This window comes from Carlito syrichta, unplaced genomic scaffold, assembly GCF_000164805.1.
Source record: "Carlito syrichta isolate Samal-C Ts95f unplaced genomic scaffold, Tarsius_syrichta-2.0.1 Scaffold316275, whole genome shotgun sequence".
NCBI lineage: Eukaryota > Metazoa > Chordata > Mammalia > Primates > Tarsiidae > Carlito > Carlito syrichta.
The window spans coordinates 789297-806393 of record NW_007260371.1 but is presented as its reverse complement, the minus strand read 5'-3'; the positions used below and the strand labels follow the sequence as shown (position 1 = coordinate 806393).

Genomic DNA, 17097 nt, shown 5'->3' with positions numbered 1-17097 from the left:
CTCACCTCAGCCTCCCAAAGGCGCGGGATTACAGGCTGAGCCACCGAGCCCGGCCTTATCCTCATTTTTATTCATGATTAAACTGTGGTTCGGGGAGTACATAGGTTTGCCCCAGATTGCCCAGGTAATAAGCATAGAGCTGAGAGTTGACTATTGTTTCTGACATCCAGGCAGTGGTGTTTCCATCATGATTGTCTGTAGGCTGGGGACAGAATTCCTTTGGTAGTTCATTTCTTCCTCCCTCCTTCCCTCCTTCTCTCCCTTCATCAAATATCTATTAAGTACTTGCTATGAGCCAGATTCTTTCATATGGGTTATCTAGTTTAATTCTTCAACTGTGATGGGAACCAGTTAACATTATTTTTTTAAGTTATTTTTTTGAGTCGGAGTCTCTCATTCTGTCGCCCAGGCTGGAGTGCAGTGGCACACTCATGGTCACTGCACCCTCAACCTGCTGGACTCAGGTGATCCTTCCACCTCAGCCTTCCAAGTAACTAAAACCACAGACATGTGCCACCACATCCGACTAATTTTTGTGATTTGTTGTGGAGACAGGGTCTTGCCAAGTTACCCAAGCTGGCCTCAAATTCCTGGGTTCAGGCAGTCCTCTTGCCTCAGCCTTCCAAAGTGCTGGGATTACAGGCATGTTGAGGCATGAGTCACTGTGCCTGACAGTTTTCTTTTTATATCTGACAAAATTGGCTCAGAGAAGTTAGAAAAACTCTCCCGTTTATAAGGGAGGGGTAGTATATTTGCATAATCTTTCCTTTTATGTCTGTTGCAATGCTAGGCACTTTACATTTACAACCTTCTTTTTTTTTTTTTGAGTTGGAATCTCACTCTGTCACTCAGTCTGGAGTGCAGTAGCATGCTCACGGCTATCACAGCCTTGACCTACTGGTGTCAGGTGATCCTTCTGCCTTAGTCTTCCAACCTGGAGTGCGGTGGCTCCACTGACATTGAACTCAGACAATCTTTCTGCCTCAACCTTCCAAGTAGCTGGAATTACAGGCATGCACCACCATACCTGGCTAATATTTTTGATTTATTGTAGAGATGAGATCTCGCCAAGTTGCCCAGGCTGGCCTCGAACCACTGGGCTCAGGCAATTCTCTCGCCTCAGCCTCACAAAGTACTGCTATTACAGGTGTGAGCCACTGTGCCTGGCAGTTTTCTTTCTTTCTATTTTTTTTGAGTTGGAATCTCACTCTTGTCACCCAGGCTAGAGTGCAGTGGCACGCTCACGGCTACTACAGATTTGACTTGCTGGGGGCTTAGGCAATCCTTCTGCCTCAAGCTTCCAAGTAGCCAGAACTACATATGCACGCTACCTCGCCCGGTTAGTTTTTGTGATTTATTGTAGAGAAGAGGTCTCACCAAGTTGCCCAGGCTGGTCTTGAACCCCCTTGGCTCAGGCAATCCTCTGTCTTTCGCCTCCCAAAGTGCTGGGATTACAGGCTGAGCCACCACGCCTGGCCAGTTTTCTTTTTGTATCTGACAAAATTGGTTCAGAGAAGTTAGGAAAACTCTCCCGTTTATAAAGGAGGGGTAGTATATTTGTAATCTCTCCTTTTGTGTCTGTTGCAATGCTAGGCACTTTACATTTGCAGCCTCCTTTAATTTAGGTACAGTTTTACTTATTTATTTATTTTTTTTCGAGTTGGAGTCTCACTCTGTCGCCCAGACTGGAGTGCAGTGGCCGCTCCCGGCCACCGCAGCCTCGACCTACTGGGCTCCAGCGATCCTTCCACCTCAGCCTTCCAAGCAGCCGGAATTACAGGTGCGCGCTACCACGTCCGGCTAATTTTTTGATTTTTTTTTATTGTAGAGATGAGGTCTTGCCTGCCCAGGCGGGTCTCGAACCCGCGGGCTTGGGCAATCCACTCACCTCAGCCTCCCAAAGGCGCGGGATTACAGGCTGAGCCACCAAGCCCGGCTCTATTTATTTTTAATATTTTATTTATTGATTGATTGAGTCAAAGCCTCATTCTGTCCCCCAAGCTGGAGTGTAGTGGCATGCTGATGCCACTGCAGCCTTCACCTGCTGGACTCAGTCAATCCTTTTGCCTCAACCTTCTAAGTAGCTGGAACTACAGGCATGCACTACCATACTCGGCTAATTTTTTTCATTTATTATAGAGATGAGGTCTCACTAAGTTGCCCAGACTGCCTCGAACTCCTAGGCTCAGGTAGTCCTCTCTTCTCAGTGTCCCAAAGTTCTGGGATTACAGGCTGAGCCACCGTGACTGGCAGTTTTCTTTTTATATTTGACAAAACTGACTCAGAGAAGTTAGGAAAACTCTCCCGTTTATAAAGGAGGGATAGTATATTTGTGTAGTCTTTCCTTTTATGTCTGTTGCTATGCTGGGCACTTTATATTTGCAATCTCCTTTAATTTAGGTACAGTTTTATTTATTTTTAATATTTTATTTACTTATTGATTGATTGATTGAGTCAAAATCACACTCTGTTGCTCAGTCTGGAGTGCAGTGGCATGAGTATGCACACAGCCTTGACCTGCTGGCTCAGGCAATCCTTCTGCTTCAGTCTTCCAAGTAGCTGGGACCACAGGTGTGTACTACCATAACCAGCTAATTTTTTTGATTTATTGTAGAGATGAGGTCTCGCCAAGTTGCCCAGGCTAGCCTTAAACTTCTTGGTTCAGGCATTCCTCTCGCCTCTGCCTCCCAAAGTACTGGGATTACAGGCGTGAGCCACCGTGCCCAGTGTATTTTTATCTTCATTTTTTTTTTTTTTTTTTTGTCAGAATCTCACTCTGTCACTCGAGCTATAGTGCAGTGACATGATCATGATGATCATGGCTCACAGCAGCCTTGATTATAATCAAGGTACAGTTTTATAAGAGGAGTTTTATTGTCTTTATTTTGTAGCTGAGGGGTGCAGAAAGTCTGGAATTTTAATCCAGATCTGATTGCACTGTGTGTTTTTTTCATTATATCCTACTGAGGGGATGAGGGAGAAATTATTCATATGTTCGTTCATTCATTCAGCAGACATTTTTGAGCACTAACCCTATACTATTACCTGATTAGGTGGTGGGACTAGAAAGATAGGAAGCAGTTCATTTCTGTAGAAGCTGAAAGCTGAGTCCAAGAGACTGAAAACCAGCAGTTTCAGTATTGTGACCAGAGCTATGAGAGCCATATGCAGAACTCTAAGGACAGTTGATTTCAGAGCTTTACTTGAGGGTTACCCTACCTTCTAGGTAGTGAATGTCAGAATTAACTGCATCTGACTTGGGCCAAGAGCTTTCAGAACTCTTGAGTGGCTCAGCCTATAATTCTAGCACTTTGGGAGGCCGAGGCAAGAGGACTGTCTGAGCCCGGGGGTTCAAGATCAACCTGGGCAACTTGGTGAGACCTTGTCTCTACAACAAATAAAAAAATAAGCCAGGCGTGGTAACACACCTGTAGTTCTGAAGGCTGAGGTGGAAGGATCGCCTGAGCCCAGCAGGTTGAGGCTACGGTGACTGTGAGCATGCCACTGCACTCCAGTCTGGGCGACAGAGTGAGACTCCAACTCAAAAAACAAACAAACAAACAAACAAACATCAAAACTGTGCCTCTCAAAGCCTTGTTTTTTTTTTTTCCCTCTTTGGACAGGAATTTCAAAATGAGCGTCCCTGACTATATGCAGTGTGCTGAGGACCACCAGACTCTGCTTGTGGTGGTCCAGCCTGTCGGCATCGTCTCTGAAGAGAACTTCTTCAGGATCTACAAGAGGATCTGCTCCGTGAGTCAGATCAGTGTGCGGGACTCCCAGCGAGTGCTGTACATCCGCTACCGACACCACTACCCACCAGAGAACAATGAGTGGGGTGACTTCCAGACTCACCGCAAAGTCGTGGGTCTTATCACCATCACAGACTGCTTCTCGGCCAAGGACTGGCCACAGACCTTCGAAAAGTTCCACGTGCAGAAGGAGATCTACGGCTCCACGCTGTACGACTCCCGGCTCTTTGTCTTCGGGCTACAGGGGGAGATCGCGGAGCAGCCTCGCCCCGATGTGGCCTTCTACCCCAGCTATGAGGACTGCGAGACAGTGGAGAAGAGAATCGAGGACTTCATCGAGTCGCTGTTCATTGTGCTCGAGTCCAAGCGCCTGGATAGAGCTACAGACAAGTCCGGGGATAAGATCCCCCTTCTCTGTGTCCCGTTTGAGAAAAAAGACTTTGTAGGACTGGACACAGACAGTAGGTAAGTTTACTTAGAGACTTTACCTAGAGACCCAGGTTCTTTGGCTTTCTTATGTCAGAGGATTAAGCAAATGGAATAATTTTACTGTTGTAAAGGGTAGAAAGGTGTTGTCCAGTGTTTTTTTAAAAGTCTAATGACTTTTGAAAACAGAGACAACCTACAGTTAGGGAGAATTTTTTAGGGTTGGTATGTATGCTCACATCCCTTGACTCATACCCCTTTTCTGTGGGGGTCCCCTAGTGTGGACTCCTTGGAGCTGTGTCCAGTACAGTAGCCACAGTGACGTATGACTTTTGAGCACTACAAACAAGACTAGTCAGAGTTGAGATGTGCTGTAAAGTGCATGCCAGATCTTTTTTTTTTTTTTTTTTGAGTTGGAGTTTCATTCTTTCTCCTAGGCTGGAGTGCAGTGGCACACTCACGGCCACCCCAGCGTTGACTTGCTGCTTGCTGGGCTCTGATGATCCTTCCGCCTCAGCCTTCCAAGTAGCCAAAACTACAGGTGTGCGCTACCATGCCCAGCTAATTTTTGATTTATTGTAGAGACAAGGTCTTACCAAGTTGCCCAGACTGGTCTCGAACCTGTGGGCTCAGGCAATCCACTTGCCTCAGCCTCCCAAAGTGCTGGGATTATAGGCTGAGTTGAGCCCAGCTTTGTGTGCCGGATCTTGAGACACAGTACTGAAAAGAGAATGTAAAATATATCTTGCTAATGTTTTTTACGTAGATTACATGGTTGAAATGGTAGTATTTTACATCTATTAGGTTAAATAAAATGTATCATTATTTATTTAAAAATTAAAAAAAAATAGAGATGGAGGTCTCATTATGTTGCCCAGTCTGGTCTCAAACTCCTGGTCTCAAGTGATCCTCCTACCTCAGTCTCCCAAAATTCTGGGACTATAAATGTGAGCCACTGTGCCCAGTTGAAATAAAATATATTACCCAAACCGATTTCAACTTTTTAAAAAAAAATTTTTACTTTTTAAAATGTGCCAACTGGAAGCAAAGTTACTCATGTGGCTTGTATTTAATTTCTGTTGGGCAGTGCTACCCTAGAGACAGTTTGAAAACTTTTTTTTAGTCTCATCCCTTCGATTTATGGGTGGGATGCTGATCCTGGAGAGGCCAAGACTAGGTCCTACTTGAGCTAGGAATGGAGCCCATGTCTCCTGATTCCCAGGCTGGGCACTCTACATGTGTTTAGCTACTTTCTTCTTACCTGATAGCCACAGTGCTGGATTCCTCACTCACAGAGCAGCCAAGAGGAGTGCCAGGGTGTTGGAAATACCTCCGGGGCGTTCCTAAAGAGCTGCCTTATGCACACGGAAAGAGTGTCTATTTTCAGTGTGTGCCAAGGAAAATTGGATATTGAGCAAGGAAAGGTCACTCTTCACATCTTACCTGCTATTAAGTCAAAAACAATACTTTGAATTAGATTAGCCCTTCTTTGCCACTTGCCTCCACTCTCTGCCTGCTGCTGTGTTTTACCGTATTGCCCCTGTGACTGTCCAGCAGAGGAAGATGAGATGGAAGCATCATCAACAACTGTTTGCCACAAGGTCCTCTTTTGTCAGGGAGAGTGCGGTGTGACTGTGTTGCTCCATGGCTTTGTGGCAAACAGTTGTTGGTCACTCTGAATTCCCCCCCGATCTTTGGAACTGAATGATGATCCACAAGTGAGGAGTTAGTGACATAATGTGCATGCTGGCACAGCACCTGCTTCTAAGTGGGTGCTCCGCATGTTTCTTGAATCTAGGCAAGGCCCAATAGTGAGTTTCTTTCTCATTGTTGGTAAGTCTGAAAATAAAATATTATAGAATTGAGAAAAAATAGTCCAAGTTCAACCCTGGGAGTTGGAAGCACAGAGTAGCATCAGTCACACTGGCATGTGGTGCTTTGCAGTCTGGAAGGAATTTTCGTTTCTTTACCCAAATGTGCATATTTGGCTTAAGGAAAGGGAAAGGCATGTCGTAGACCCGATCTGTGTTTATTCCACACAGCAGCCCTGTGATCTACAGGGGATCGTTCCTGTTGGCTGATGTGGGGCTGAAGCAGCAGGGTTTAGAAACCTGGCAGCCGTGAGAGTAGAGCTGAGGGATGCGCCAGGTCTGTCTTCAAAGCCCAGGGCCTTTCCACCTCACCTTCTTGCCCACTGCTGTGCCTCCCATGCTTCTTGAAGTTCCCACACTACTATCAGGCTGAGAAGGCACCCACGGTAATCATTCCTGATGCAGTTGTGCTGAGTAGAGTACACAGCTCTGTGTTTCCCATGGAATTCATTTTTATGGCCACCTGCAAGATTGGCAGCAGGTGGCTTGCCCCCACTTTACAGAGAAAGGGCTGAGCAGTTGAAGCTTCAAAGGCAGCTTAGGTTGGGAACCCTGCTCTGACCCCTTGACCAGTGCCTTCTTCTTTTGCCACGTGGGGCACTAGTGACATTTTTCATTCACTGACCAGCGAATGCCAGCTCTTTTTTTGTACCAGCGAATGCCATCTCTTTTTTGCCTTTTAAAATCGATGCTCACAATTCAGCAGGAATAATGAATGTGTGTTGGGACACTGTGCCTCACACACAGTGAATAATAAATGACAAATGCTTGCTGAGAGCCTTCATGTGCCAGGCACGGCTCTAGACACTGAAAATACAGCAGTGAATAATACTGTCCTCACGGCTATTTATTCTACTCTAGCGGGACAACCCAGTTATAAACATCTGTTATTGTTTGAACTTTAGTGACATAAATGGCACCAGTGAACTCAAGTCAAACTCATTTGCCTCTAGTAACTGTTAATCTGTTATTGTTTTCATTACTCCTTAGTTTTCTAGTTTTTGAAGCAATGATTTGGTGTAGGAACAGAGCCTTGCTCTCACCTACAACTCTTGATAGGGGTTAGAAAGTGTCCAGCCTGAAATGAGAGAGTATTTTGTAGCACAATAGGAAATGTCTAGATGTAAGTCCAGTTTCGGTTTGACACATTGACCATACTGATAAGCTCTGTGACAGATACCTCTAACTTAGTCCCAAACTTAGTTGTAGATTTCCTGGTAAACCTAGGTGCAGTGTAATGTACTTAAAAGTTCACATGCGCCCCAACTCATTAAAATCCATGGTAACTTCTTGTACATGTAGTGTTGTAGCTATTAAAATTATTTTTGTTCTTATGTGTTTCTAATTTTTGCTTGTTCCTCTTTCTTTTTCTTTTTCTTTTTCTTTTCTATCATACTGCCCTGTGAGTGTGTTGTTGGGTCTGAAAAGGTAGGCTGTGAACATATTGCATTAAAAATAGATAGATTTCCCTATGTGCTGCCTTCTCATAGCATCATCGCTTTAAAAAACAAAAACTCACTGCTGCCTAGATCCATATGTTAACTGGATAATCTTTTGTTTTTATGCTTTTAAATTTTACTTTTTTAGCACGTAACTCATTAGTGTTTGATATTTGTTAAAATACTTGCTCTGGGGGAACTTGTTTGGTATTTAGTATTTGGTGACAAATGGGCCTTTATTAATTTTTTTTTTGTTTTTAGGGAGTGAAATGCTAATTGATTTAGATGGCTGCGGAGGGATTTTTTTTCCATGGGATATCTTAACTGGGAAAGTCTAAGTGAGACTACAGTGCCTTGCTTGACCCAGGCTTTTAAGTGAATGTGTCTGGCATGTGATTCCCGGCTGTGGCTGCGTGACATGCATGAAGGTGACAGAGGACTGGCGCAGGAGTGTGCTGGTAGTGAGGGGAGCTGCGGGAGGGCGCGGCTGCCCATCTTTTCTTTTGCTTTTGTCTTGAGCATGCCATTTCCTTTTCCTTCACCTCAGTGACTTTCCCCAATAAAGGAGCAGTGGCCATTCCAAAATTGGCCCCTGTCTTTTGCCCCCTTTATGAGGGCTTAAGGGCAACTTTTCTAAGAATCAGAAAAATATGACCTCCTTGTTCACTTGGATCTTGTGGACACAAGGACCTCTATAATTGACCACCATTTCCTCTTTGCTTCTGCCAATGAGCATTCAGAGCCAGAGAGGTGGCTCACCTGTAGCTACTGTACAGGTCTTTACCTGCACCAAGCTTTCCTTTTAATCTTGTGTAGGCAAGACAGAGCTGTTTTTGCATCTGTCGGGGCTAATGTCCTTCACTGATGGCTCGTCATTCATTTGCATTACTGGGCTAACCACCAAGGTTAGCCCTGCAGGACACTCTTTGGCTGTCCTAGTCCCCTGTTTTATCTCTCTGTAGGGAAAGGTTTTCGCTCTGTGTGCTGCTGGCACCAACATGCTGCCCAGGAGACTTATTTCTTCTTTAGTGCCCTGGACCAAGTGCAAACACATTCATTCTTCATTTACTTTGTCTCAGTGTCAGTTGAGACAGGTTGGACTTTCTGAAAGATTTCATCACATCCTAAGGTGCGGGAATAAAAGAAAAATGAATGTATCAAGTACAAGAAGTCAGAGCTATCCAGGTTGGGAAATGGAGGGCAGAGGTTCTGTGATGGTGGGTTTATCCTGGGCTGCAGAGCTATTGTTGCCACCCACTGGATCTGGGATTGATGAGGAAAACCAACCTGGGTTCCTGTCCCCCTCTGCTTTCCTCTGGCAGGCATGCCGATAAGTCCATAACCCAGGAGCTCTTCTAGATTCAGGCCCTTCAGAGTTCAGTCCATGGGAGAACTTGAATCCTTGTCCTGGGCTTTCCGGTCAGCTTCCTGTGCGAGAGGCAAGTATCCTTCCTAGTGACCTGGGCCAGGAGAGACCTCTCTCGATAGTGAGTGCTCCTCCCCAGAGGTGACTCAGCACACATTTACTGGGCATTGGATGTGTGCTGTGCTCGGCACTGAGGAGCCACACTGAGATATACTTCAGAGACAGAGATGAGAAAAAGATGATGAACAGAAAGAGGAAGTCAAGTATGATGCTCAAGTTTCTGCCTTGAACTACAAGGGTATACAGTGGAGCTGTTTACTACATTGAAGGAACTGGGAGGTACACGTGGAATGTGTTTTTGCAATGCCTGTTGGATGTTTAAGTGGAGATATGGAAGAGGCGATTGGATCTGGGTCTGGAACTCAGATGAGTGAGTTGGACTAGGGATATACATGGGGAGTTAACAGCATTCAGCCTGTATTTATTAATTTTTTTATTTATTTTTGAGTTGGAGTCTCACTCTGTCACCCAGACTGGAGTCCCCTGGCCGCTCCCGGCCATTGCAGCCTCGACCTACTGGGGCTCCGGCGATCCTTCCGCCTCAGCCTTCCAAGTAGCTGGAACTACAGGCGCACGCTACCACACCCGGCTAATTTTTTGATTTATTGTAGAAGGGAGGTCTCACCAAGTTGCCCAGGCGGGTCTTGAACCCATGGGCTCAGGCAATCCACTCACCTCAGCCTCCCAAGGCGTGGGATTACAGGCTGAGCCACCGAGCCCGGCTTCAGCCTGTATTTAAAATCATGAATGTGCATGGGCTGGTCTAGGGAAAATGCAGACAGGCTGGAGGAAGGTCTGAGGCTGGTCCCTGGGTACTTACCAGGACTGAGAGTTTGGATCATGGAGGTTTTGTCCCCTATGCTAATGGTTTGGGGTTTTAGGAGCAGCTACCAGTTATCCTAAAGGGGCTGGAGTGGGCTGCTATTAAAGAAATCTGAATGGAATGATGTGTCCAGATCTGCATTTTGAAAGACTGCCCTGGCAACAGGATGGAGAAGGTGAACCTGCACAAGAGATACATTTGGGTGGAGGTAGGGAGAAGGTAGAGTCGTTTTACCCTCCAGGTGGGAATGGAGGTGTGAGGATGAATAGAATTCCCAGCTGCATGGACTGTCTTTCCTATGGACTAAAAGGGCAGGTCAGCTGGGGGATCTGAGGAGAGAGGTGATGGGGAACTGGGAGAAAGACTATTGGGTAGTTCTGGAATAGGTCCCTTCCTTCCTTCCTTCCTTTTCCTTCCTTCCTTTTCCTTCCTTCCTTTTCCTTCCTTCCTTTTCCTTCCTTCCTTCCTTCCTTCCTTCCTTCCTTCCTTCCTTCCTTCCTTCCTTCCTTCCTTCCTTCCTTCCTTCCCTCCCTCCCTCCTTATAGGTTTAAAGAAAAAAATCCCACAAACCTCTTATGTCCATGGATAGTTACTATTGAGGAAGTGGTTCTTTTATGATCTTTTTAAGTGTCAGGCACTGTATTGAGTATCTATGGGGACAAAGAAAGCAGTCTGTCATCAGAGTCGTAATACTAGGGGAGTAATACAAATTTAAAGGGGACAGGAGGGGAAACTAGCATGACTGTCAGGTACCGGTTAGCCACCCTACCTCCCTATTTCATTTATGTCACATTGATGCCATCTGAGGTGGATGGTGGCAGGTCCATTTTGCAGAGTAGGAAGTATTTTCAGAGAGATTAAAGCATCACACAGCTAGTAAATGATATATGTCCAGCATCACACAGGTAGTAGACGATGTAGCAGGATTCAGACTCAGGTTTGTCAGACTGTAAAGGTGTGTTCTCTCCACTAATTCTGTGACCTCCCTGCTGTGCTTAAAATTGAATTAGTGAAGCAGATCAGTTTTGAGGCCTTTCAGAAAAATCATAAAAAAACCCTCTCTTATTTAAGTGCTTCAGTTTTATTTCACATAAATAAAGGCTTTGATGGTAAGATAGCGTCAAAGTGTTTTACATCCCAGGGAGATAGGTTTTTCATTTCACTTCTACAGTGACATGGCTGCAAATAATGCACATATGCAAAATAAAACTTAGACACGACTGGGCTCGGTGGCTCAGCCTGTATTCCCAGCCCTTTGGGAGGCCGGGGCGAGTGGATTGCTTGAGCCCGTGGGTTTGAGACCAGCCCAGGCAACTTGGCGAGATCTTGTCTCTACAATAAATCAAAAATTAGCAGGGAGTGGTAGCGCTTGCCTGTAGTTCCAGCTACATGGGAGGTGAGGCAGAAGAATTGCTGGCGCCCAGCAGGTAGACACTGGGGTGGCCGTGAGCGTGCCATTGCACTCCAGTCTGGGTGACAGAGTGAGGCTCCAACTCATAAGACAAACAAACAATCTTAGACACTTCTGAACTTTTGATGAAAACCTTTCAGTTGATAAGCTTTCTTTCAGCAGAATGTAGCATGAACTGTAGGGTAAACCCAAGCATTTTGATTATAGAGTGATGTTGTAATATCTGACTTCAGCATGAACTTCAAAAAGTTCAGATGAAGAAAGTCAACACTAACAATTTGTTTTCAGTTCTTCTTTAGGCAGGATGAGGTGTCAGTTAATGGTATATAAATCACCTGAAATTGAGTATAAAACATTGCATTTTTAACTTTCTGCTTAGAGCTCTCTTACAACTTAAGGTTATCTGCTTTGGTGCTTCAGCTATACCACCTGTACACCTTGCGGTATGTTTATCTGATTGCATTTATGTGATGCACATAATTTAAAGGCTCCCCCACTTCAAAATTTTCCAGTGCAAAATTATGGGCTGTAGCCAATGTTTAATTATGCACAGACTTCTTTTTTTTTTTTTAGATTAGAAAATATAGTTTATTTAGAAAACAAATCAGAGAGAGAAAGAAAGAGAAAATTCACTTCCCCAAGGTTGGGGAAGGGGCCAAAGCCAGGAAAACATGGCCTGGCCATAGCTCAAAGAATATGCACAGACTTCTAAAACCATATAATACTACCTCCTGCAAGAGACTCTCCTTATCAAAGTTTATTTGGATTTTTTATTTAAAAATTTTTTTTGTAGAGATGGGGGTCTTGCTATGTTGCCTAGGCTGAGTTTGAACTCCTAGGTTCAAGCAGTCCTCCCACCTTGGCCTCCCAAAGTACTGGGATTATAGGTGTGAGCCACTGCACCTGGCCATTTCTTTGGATTTTAATTGCAAACTGTTGTTGAACAGCTCTATTTTTTCTTTGTATTTGAATATATAAATTTCTTTGCAGTTAAATTGTTTTTTGGACTAGAATACCAAGCTTTTATTTTCCATGAGCCATATAAATAGTACCAGAATCATACAAATATTAAACATTTTTGTTTCTGCTCAAGAGTCATGAACATAATACAGCCTATGCCTTTAATTGAATTTTAATAAGGGTGAAGTATAGTAAGAGGTACAGTTTGGGTGCCCTCTGTTACTGTGTTTGAGGCTGTGTGTTAGGTGCTTTCACGCAATTTCTAGAAAGGATGTGTTTCCCTTTATTTGTGGAGACTGTCAGGTCTTTGCATACAACTGAGCTGTGATTGATTTTAGACCATCATGAATTGGGGAATTATCAGGTCAATCCTTATAGCTCAGTGTTTATAACTTGTAGGAATAATGAAATAACATAAAATCATTAAAAAAAAATAAAAGTATTGAGAACATATTCAAGTTTTTGTGGCTAAGTTCTGTTGTTCATAGCTTTGAAGTCACTATTTAAACATTTGCAACAAATTAAAGATTTTAAAAAATATTTGAGGCCGGGCTCGGTGGCTCAGTCTGTAATCCCAGCACTTTGGGAGGCCGAGGTGAGTGGATTGCCTGAGCCCGCGGGTTCAAGACCTTCCTGGGCAACTTGATGAGATCTCATCTCTACAATAAATCAAAAAATGAGCCGGGCGTGGTAGCGTGTGCCTGTAGTTCCAGCTACTTGGAAGACTGAGGTGGAAGGATTGCCAGAGCCCAGCAGGTGGAGGCTGCGGTGGCCGGGAGTGGCCACTGCACTCCAGTCTGGGCCACAGAGTGAGACTCCAACTCAAAAAAAAAAAAAAAAAATTGAGTTTTGTGTTAACTTTAAATTTATTTGCTCCTGTGGCTTTATGCTATATTTTTCTTTTTTTGAGTTGGAGTCTCACTCTGTTGCCCAGACTGGATTGCAGTGGCCTCTCCTGGTCATTGCAACCTTGACCTACTGGGCTCCGGTGATCCTTCCGCCTCAGTCTTCCAAGTAGCCGGAATTACAGGCACACGCCACCATGCCCGGCTGTTTTTTTAATTTATTGTAGAGATGAGGTCTCACCAAGTTGCCCAGGTGGGTCTTGAACCTGCGGGCTCAGGCAATTCACTCACCTCAGCCTACCAAAGCGCGGGATCACAGGCTGAGCCACCGAACCTGGCTATTTTTCTTTTTTTAATAATTCTTTTTCTTTAAGGTCCACTGGACTTGATATTTTTTCTTTTTAACTTACTGTTTGCTTGTGTGTTTTTTGTCCATATTCATTAGACATATTTAATGATCATACAATTAATGATTCTAAATTGTATATATAAGAATTTAGATCATCTAGAGTAACTTAAAAATCTGATACATTTTTTCAAAGAAGAAAGGATCCATGCCTTTTTGGAAACATAATTTTGGTGAGAAAGCTTATATTCTGAGTTTTGCCAAAGTTGGCTTAACGTCTTTTAGTTGTTTATCCATATCATAGCTAACTAGAAATTGAGTCAGTTTAATTCTATTAGCTCTTTCTTACTCTATTTTTCAAAGAGTTATAAACAGAATTGCTTATAGTTTTGAGATGATTCTCTCTCGGGATATGTAGTACAACTCTGAGAGTTAAGCACTTCATTATATGTAAATCTAAGGTAGATTTTTGTTTGTATGCTAGTTGAAGAGTTCCCCCAAAGTATTAGGATTCATTCCATTTTTATGTAATTTTAAATATTTTATATGGTGTTACCAAATAATATGACTTTAATGTGAAAAACTATGAAAGTATTTATATGGCTTTTTGTAAAAATCTTATATTTTTAAAATAATTTTTTATTGCAATGGTTGTACTTCATAATTAATTAATTAATTTAAAGAAGGAGTTCCTAGAAAAATATTTTTGAAAATTTTCTGGGCTATATTTTACTGTAGCAGATGTACACTTTTGTTAAGTGCATGTGAAGATGTAATAGTTTACTTCCTTTGTGTGTGTGTGTATGTGTGTGTTTGTGTGTGTGTGTGTTTTGTAGAGATGGGGTCTCACTTTGTTGCCCAGGCTGGTCCCAAACTCCTGGCTTCACTCCATTCTCCCACCTCGAACTCGCAAAGTACTGGGATTATAGACATGAGCCACGGTGCCTGGTCTTTAAATATCTTTTTTTTTTGAGTTGAGGTCTTACTCTGTCACCCAGGCTGGAGTGCAGTGGCACAATCACAGCTCACCACAGGTTAGGCCTCCTGGCTCAAGCAATCTTCCTGTCTCAGCCTCCTACATAGCTGGGACTACAGGCACACACCACCAAGCATGGCTAATTCTTGATTTTTTTTTTTTTGGAGAGATGAGATCTCACTGTGTTGCCCAGGCTGGTGTTGAACTCCTGGGCTCAAGCAATCCTCCCACCTCGGCCTCCCAAAGTGCTGGGGTTATAGGCATGAGCCATCATGCCTGGTCATAATTTATTTCTTTAGAAGAGTCCAGGGCAGGGTTTTTTTTTTGTTTAAAAAGGAAATCTTTGTCTAATTGGTTGAGAGTAAAGTTTAAAAAAAAAAAGTCTAATTCAAAATATATTGAGCCAAAATAATGGTAGTATTTCTAAGCTTACCTATGTACTAAGAATTGACAGTTATGTTACTGGAGGAGGAAACTGTCCATTTGTATACTGCATTCTTTTCCTGGTTAGAACAGACTGACATACCAAGAAAGTGAGCAAAACATTGTCTGCCTTTGAAAGTTAGAGTCACTGGACTGCATTTTTATGAGCTAGATGTAGTAATAATCTTCTGTTACTCAGGATGACAGGGAGTGTATTCCCTGAAATTCCATGCAGTTTATGTTATTCTCTCCTCTTATATCAGATGAAGATAAAATAACCCTTATTTAGTACATTATGTTGATATTAGAGTAAGAGACTTTTACAGTAGTTTAATTGAACTTTTTCTCCATAACAATTTCAGTGGCATATGGCACATATGAAAGAATCGTTGAATTTGGGGCCGGGCTATGATTTTGATTTTTGCCCCTTCTTTCTCTCTTCTCATCTCTATATCATCTTTCCGAATTCCCTCAGTGAGGTTATGGTCTTAATGGAGGAGATAGATAAATACTCAGTAACTAAGCAGTCCTATTGTGGAAGGAAGCCCAGCCAAGAGCTAAAGGACATTATCAGGGAAGACTTCTTGGGAGAAGAGGACTCTGCGTTGAGTTCTGAAAGCAGAGGTGAACAGGCAAGGTGGGTGGCTCTGGTGGGAGGAGCAGCCTGGGTAGAGTCCTGGAGGCTGTGAGGCAAGGGTTTGGGGAAAGTACTTGGTGCTGAAAAGCTCTAAGTGTTCCATGTCCTGGAGTTCAGGGTGAAAGCAGTAGCCCAGCTAGGGAGAACACTGGAGAGAGCCTGGTTGTGGAGGGCTTTGGAGGCGCTCAGTTTTTATTAAAACTGACTGCAGAGAGAGACAGTGAGGAGTTTCAGCAAGGAGTGACATTTTGGGAATGTGTTTCTTGCTTTGCCTCTGCTGACAGTTCAGCCAAAAGAAGGGATTAGGATGGAGGAAAGCAGCCTCTCTGTCCCTCTGAGACCCATCTGTTCATTTGTTAATTCATAACAAACGCATCTGTGAGTGTCCAGGGTAGAAGAGTGGGCCTACAATAGTAAGAAAGCATACTTGCCTTTTTGAAGTTTATACATGTCAGACATTGATTCAGTATAGAATGTTCTAGGAACACAGCAAGAATACCTAACTCAAAGCATAGAGGTTGGAGGTAGGGAACACTTCCTTGAGAAACTGGTGGTCAAAATGAGCCTGAAGGAGAGTGGAAAGTTGCAGGCAGATAGAGCCTGAGATTGGGGCTCTGGTACTACAGTGAGGCATGTGGAGTTCAAGGGCGAGGTGGCAGGAAGGTGGCAGAGCTGGGGAAGGTGCAAGCTGATGCAGACTCCTGTGAACATGTCTCCCTGAATTGGGCATCTTTTGAAGGATTTGAAATTGAGGGATACAGTCTTATTTGTGCTTTGGGAAGGCCACTCTGGCTGTGTGTGCAGAAGCAATGAAGTAGGGGTACAGAGCGGGGAGTCAGAGACCAGATAGAGGCTGTTGAGGTGACCTCTGTCTGGGATGGGAGGAGCGGTATAGATGTAGTATTTTTTTATGGGGAGAATTCATTAGCAGGGTCCATCCTAATACCACCTTGTGGCTAGGGAGAAGGCAAATGAAGGGTAGTGTTTCTTTTCTTTAACTCTGCTTTGCATCATGACCTTAATTCAAACAATATTTGGAACAGAAAAGTTAAATTCCAGTGTAGGAAAGAGTTTGTTGAACTTGTTAGAGTTAGACCTGATAGGATTTAAATTAATGTTGAGCTCTGTCAATAGCATTCATGTAGTTAGAAACTTTACACTTCCACACTTCCATAAAGATTTCCATAGGGATTTTATTCTTGATAAGATTGCTTTCTTGGTGAGGGAAAAATTTAATACAGCTGCTGTTTTCCTTTTAGAAAAATCAGTTCTCTTAAATTTAATATTCAAAAGATTAGAAATATTTAAAAATGATAAAGGAAGATTTTGGTATAGTTGCTTTGGTTTCTGAATTGACATGGATTTAGAAGCCTTTGAATTATTTAATAGCATATCCTTGCCAATATTTAAAGAGCTGCTTGTGCGCACCCCAGGCCTTGCCCTCTGAAAGCATTAGTAAAGCTTGCTCTGAAATAGTGAAGATAAAGGTCTTGTTTGCTAAAGCCAAATGGCTGGTGAATATGCCGCATATCTCTCTTTATAAAATAATAATAGATTTGAAGTTAAAAAAGTGGAAGGTAATTGATTTTTTTAAAAGCTGAAACATAAACTTTCTTATGCTAATACTGCAATTGGAAAATCTGAAAAGAAAAATCCTATTCTAATGTTGTCCAAGTATAATACTTGATAGAAGTCTTATATATCTATTGCCTTTAAAAACCACTTGGCAGTAAATTTTTGAAATAAGGACCACTCCAGCTCA

General features: G+C 43.2%; 1 protein-coding gene across 1 annotated transcript in view; it reads left to right on the top strand.

Annotated features, from left to right (window-relative positions):
- Nucleotides 1-17097, top strand: part of TRAPPC9 (trafficking protein particle complex 9) — a 586383-nt gene that overhangs the window by 10488 nt on the left and 558798 nt on the right. The window contains exon 2 of the mRNA XM_021706983.1: nucleotides 3624-4217. Within this exon, the coding sequence (XP_021562658.1) occupies nucleotides 3634-4217 (584 nt within the window). The 5' untranslated portion in view covers nucleotides 3624-3633. The remainder of the gene's footprint in view (nucleotides 1-3623; nucleotides 4218-17097) is intronic.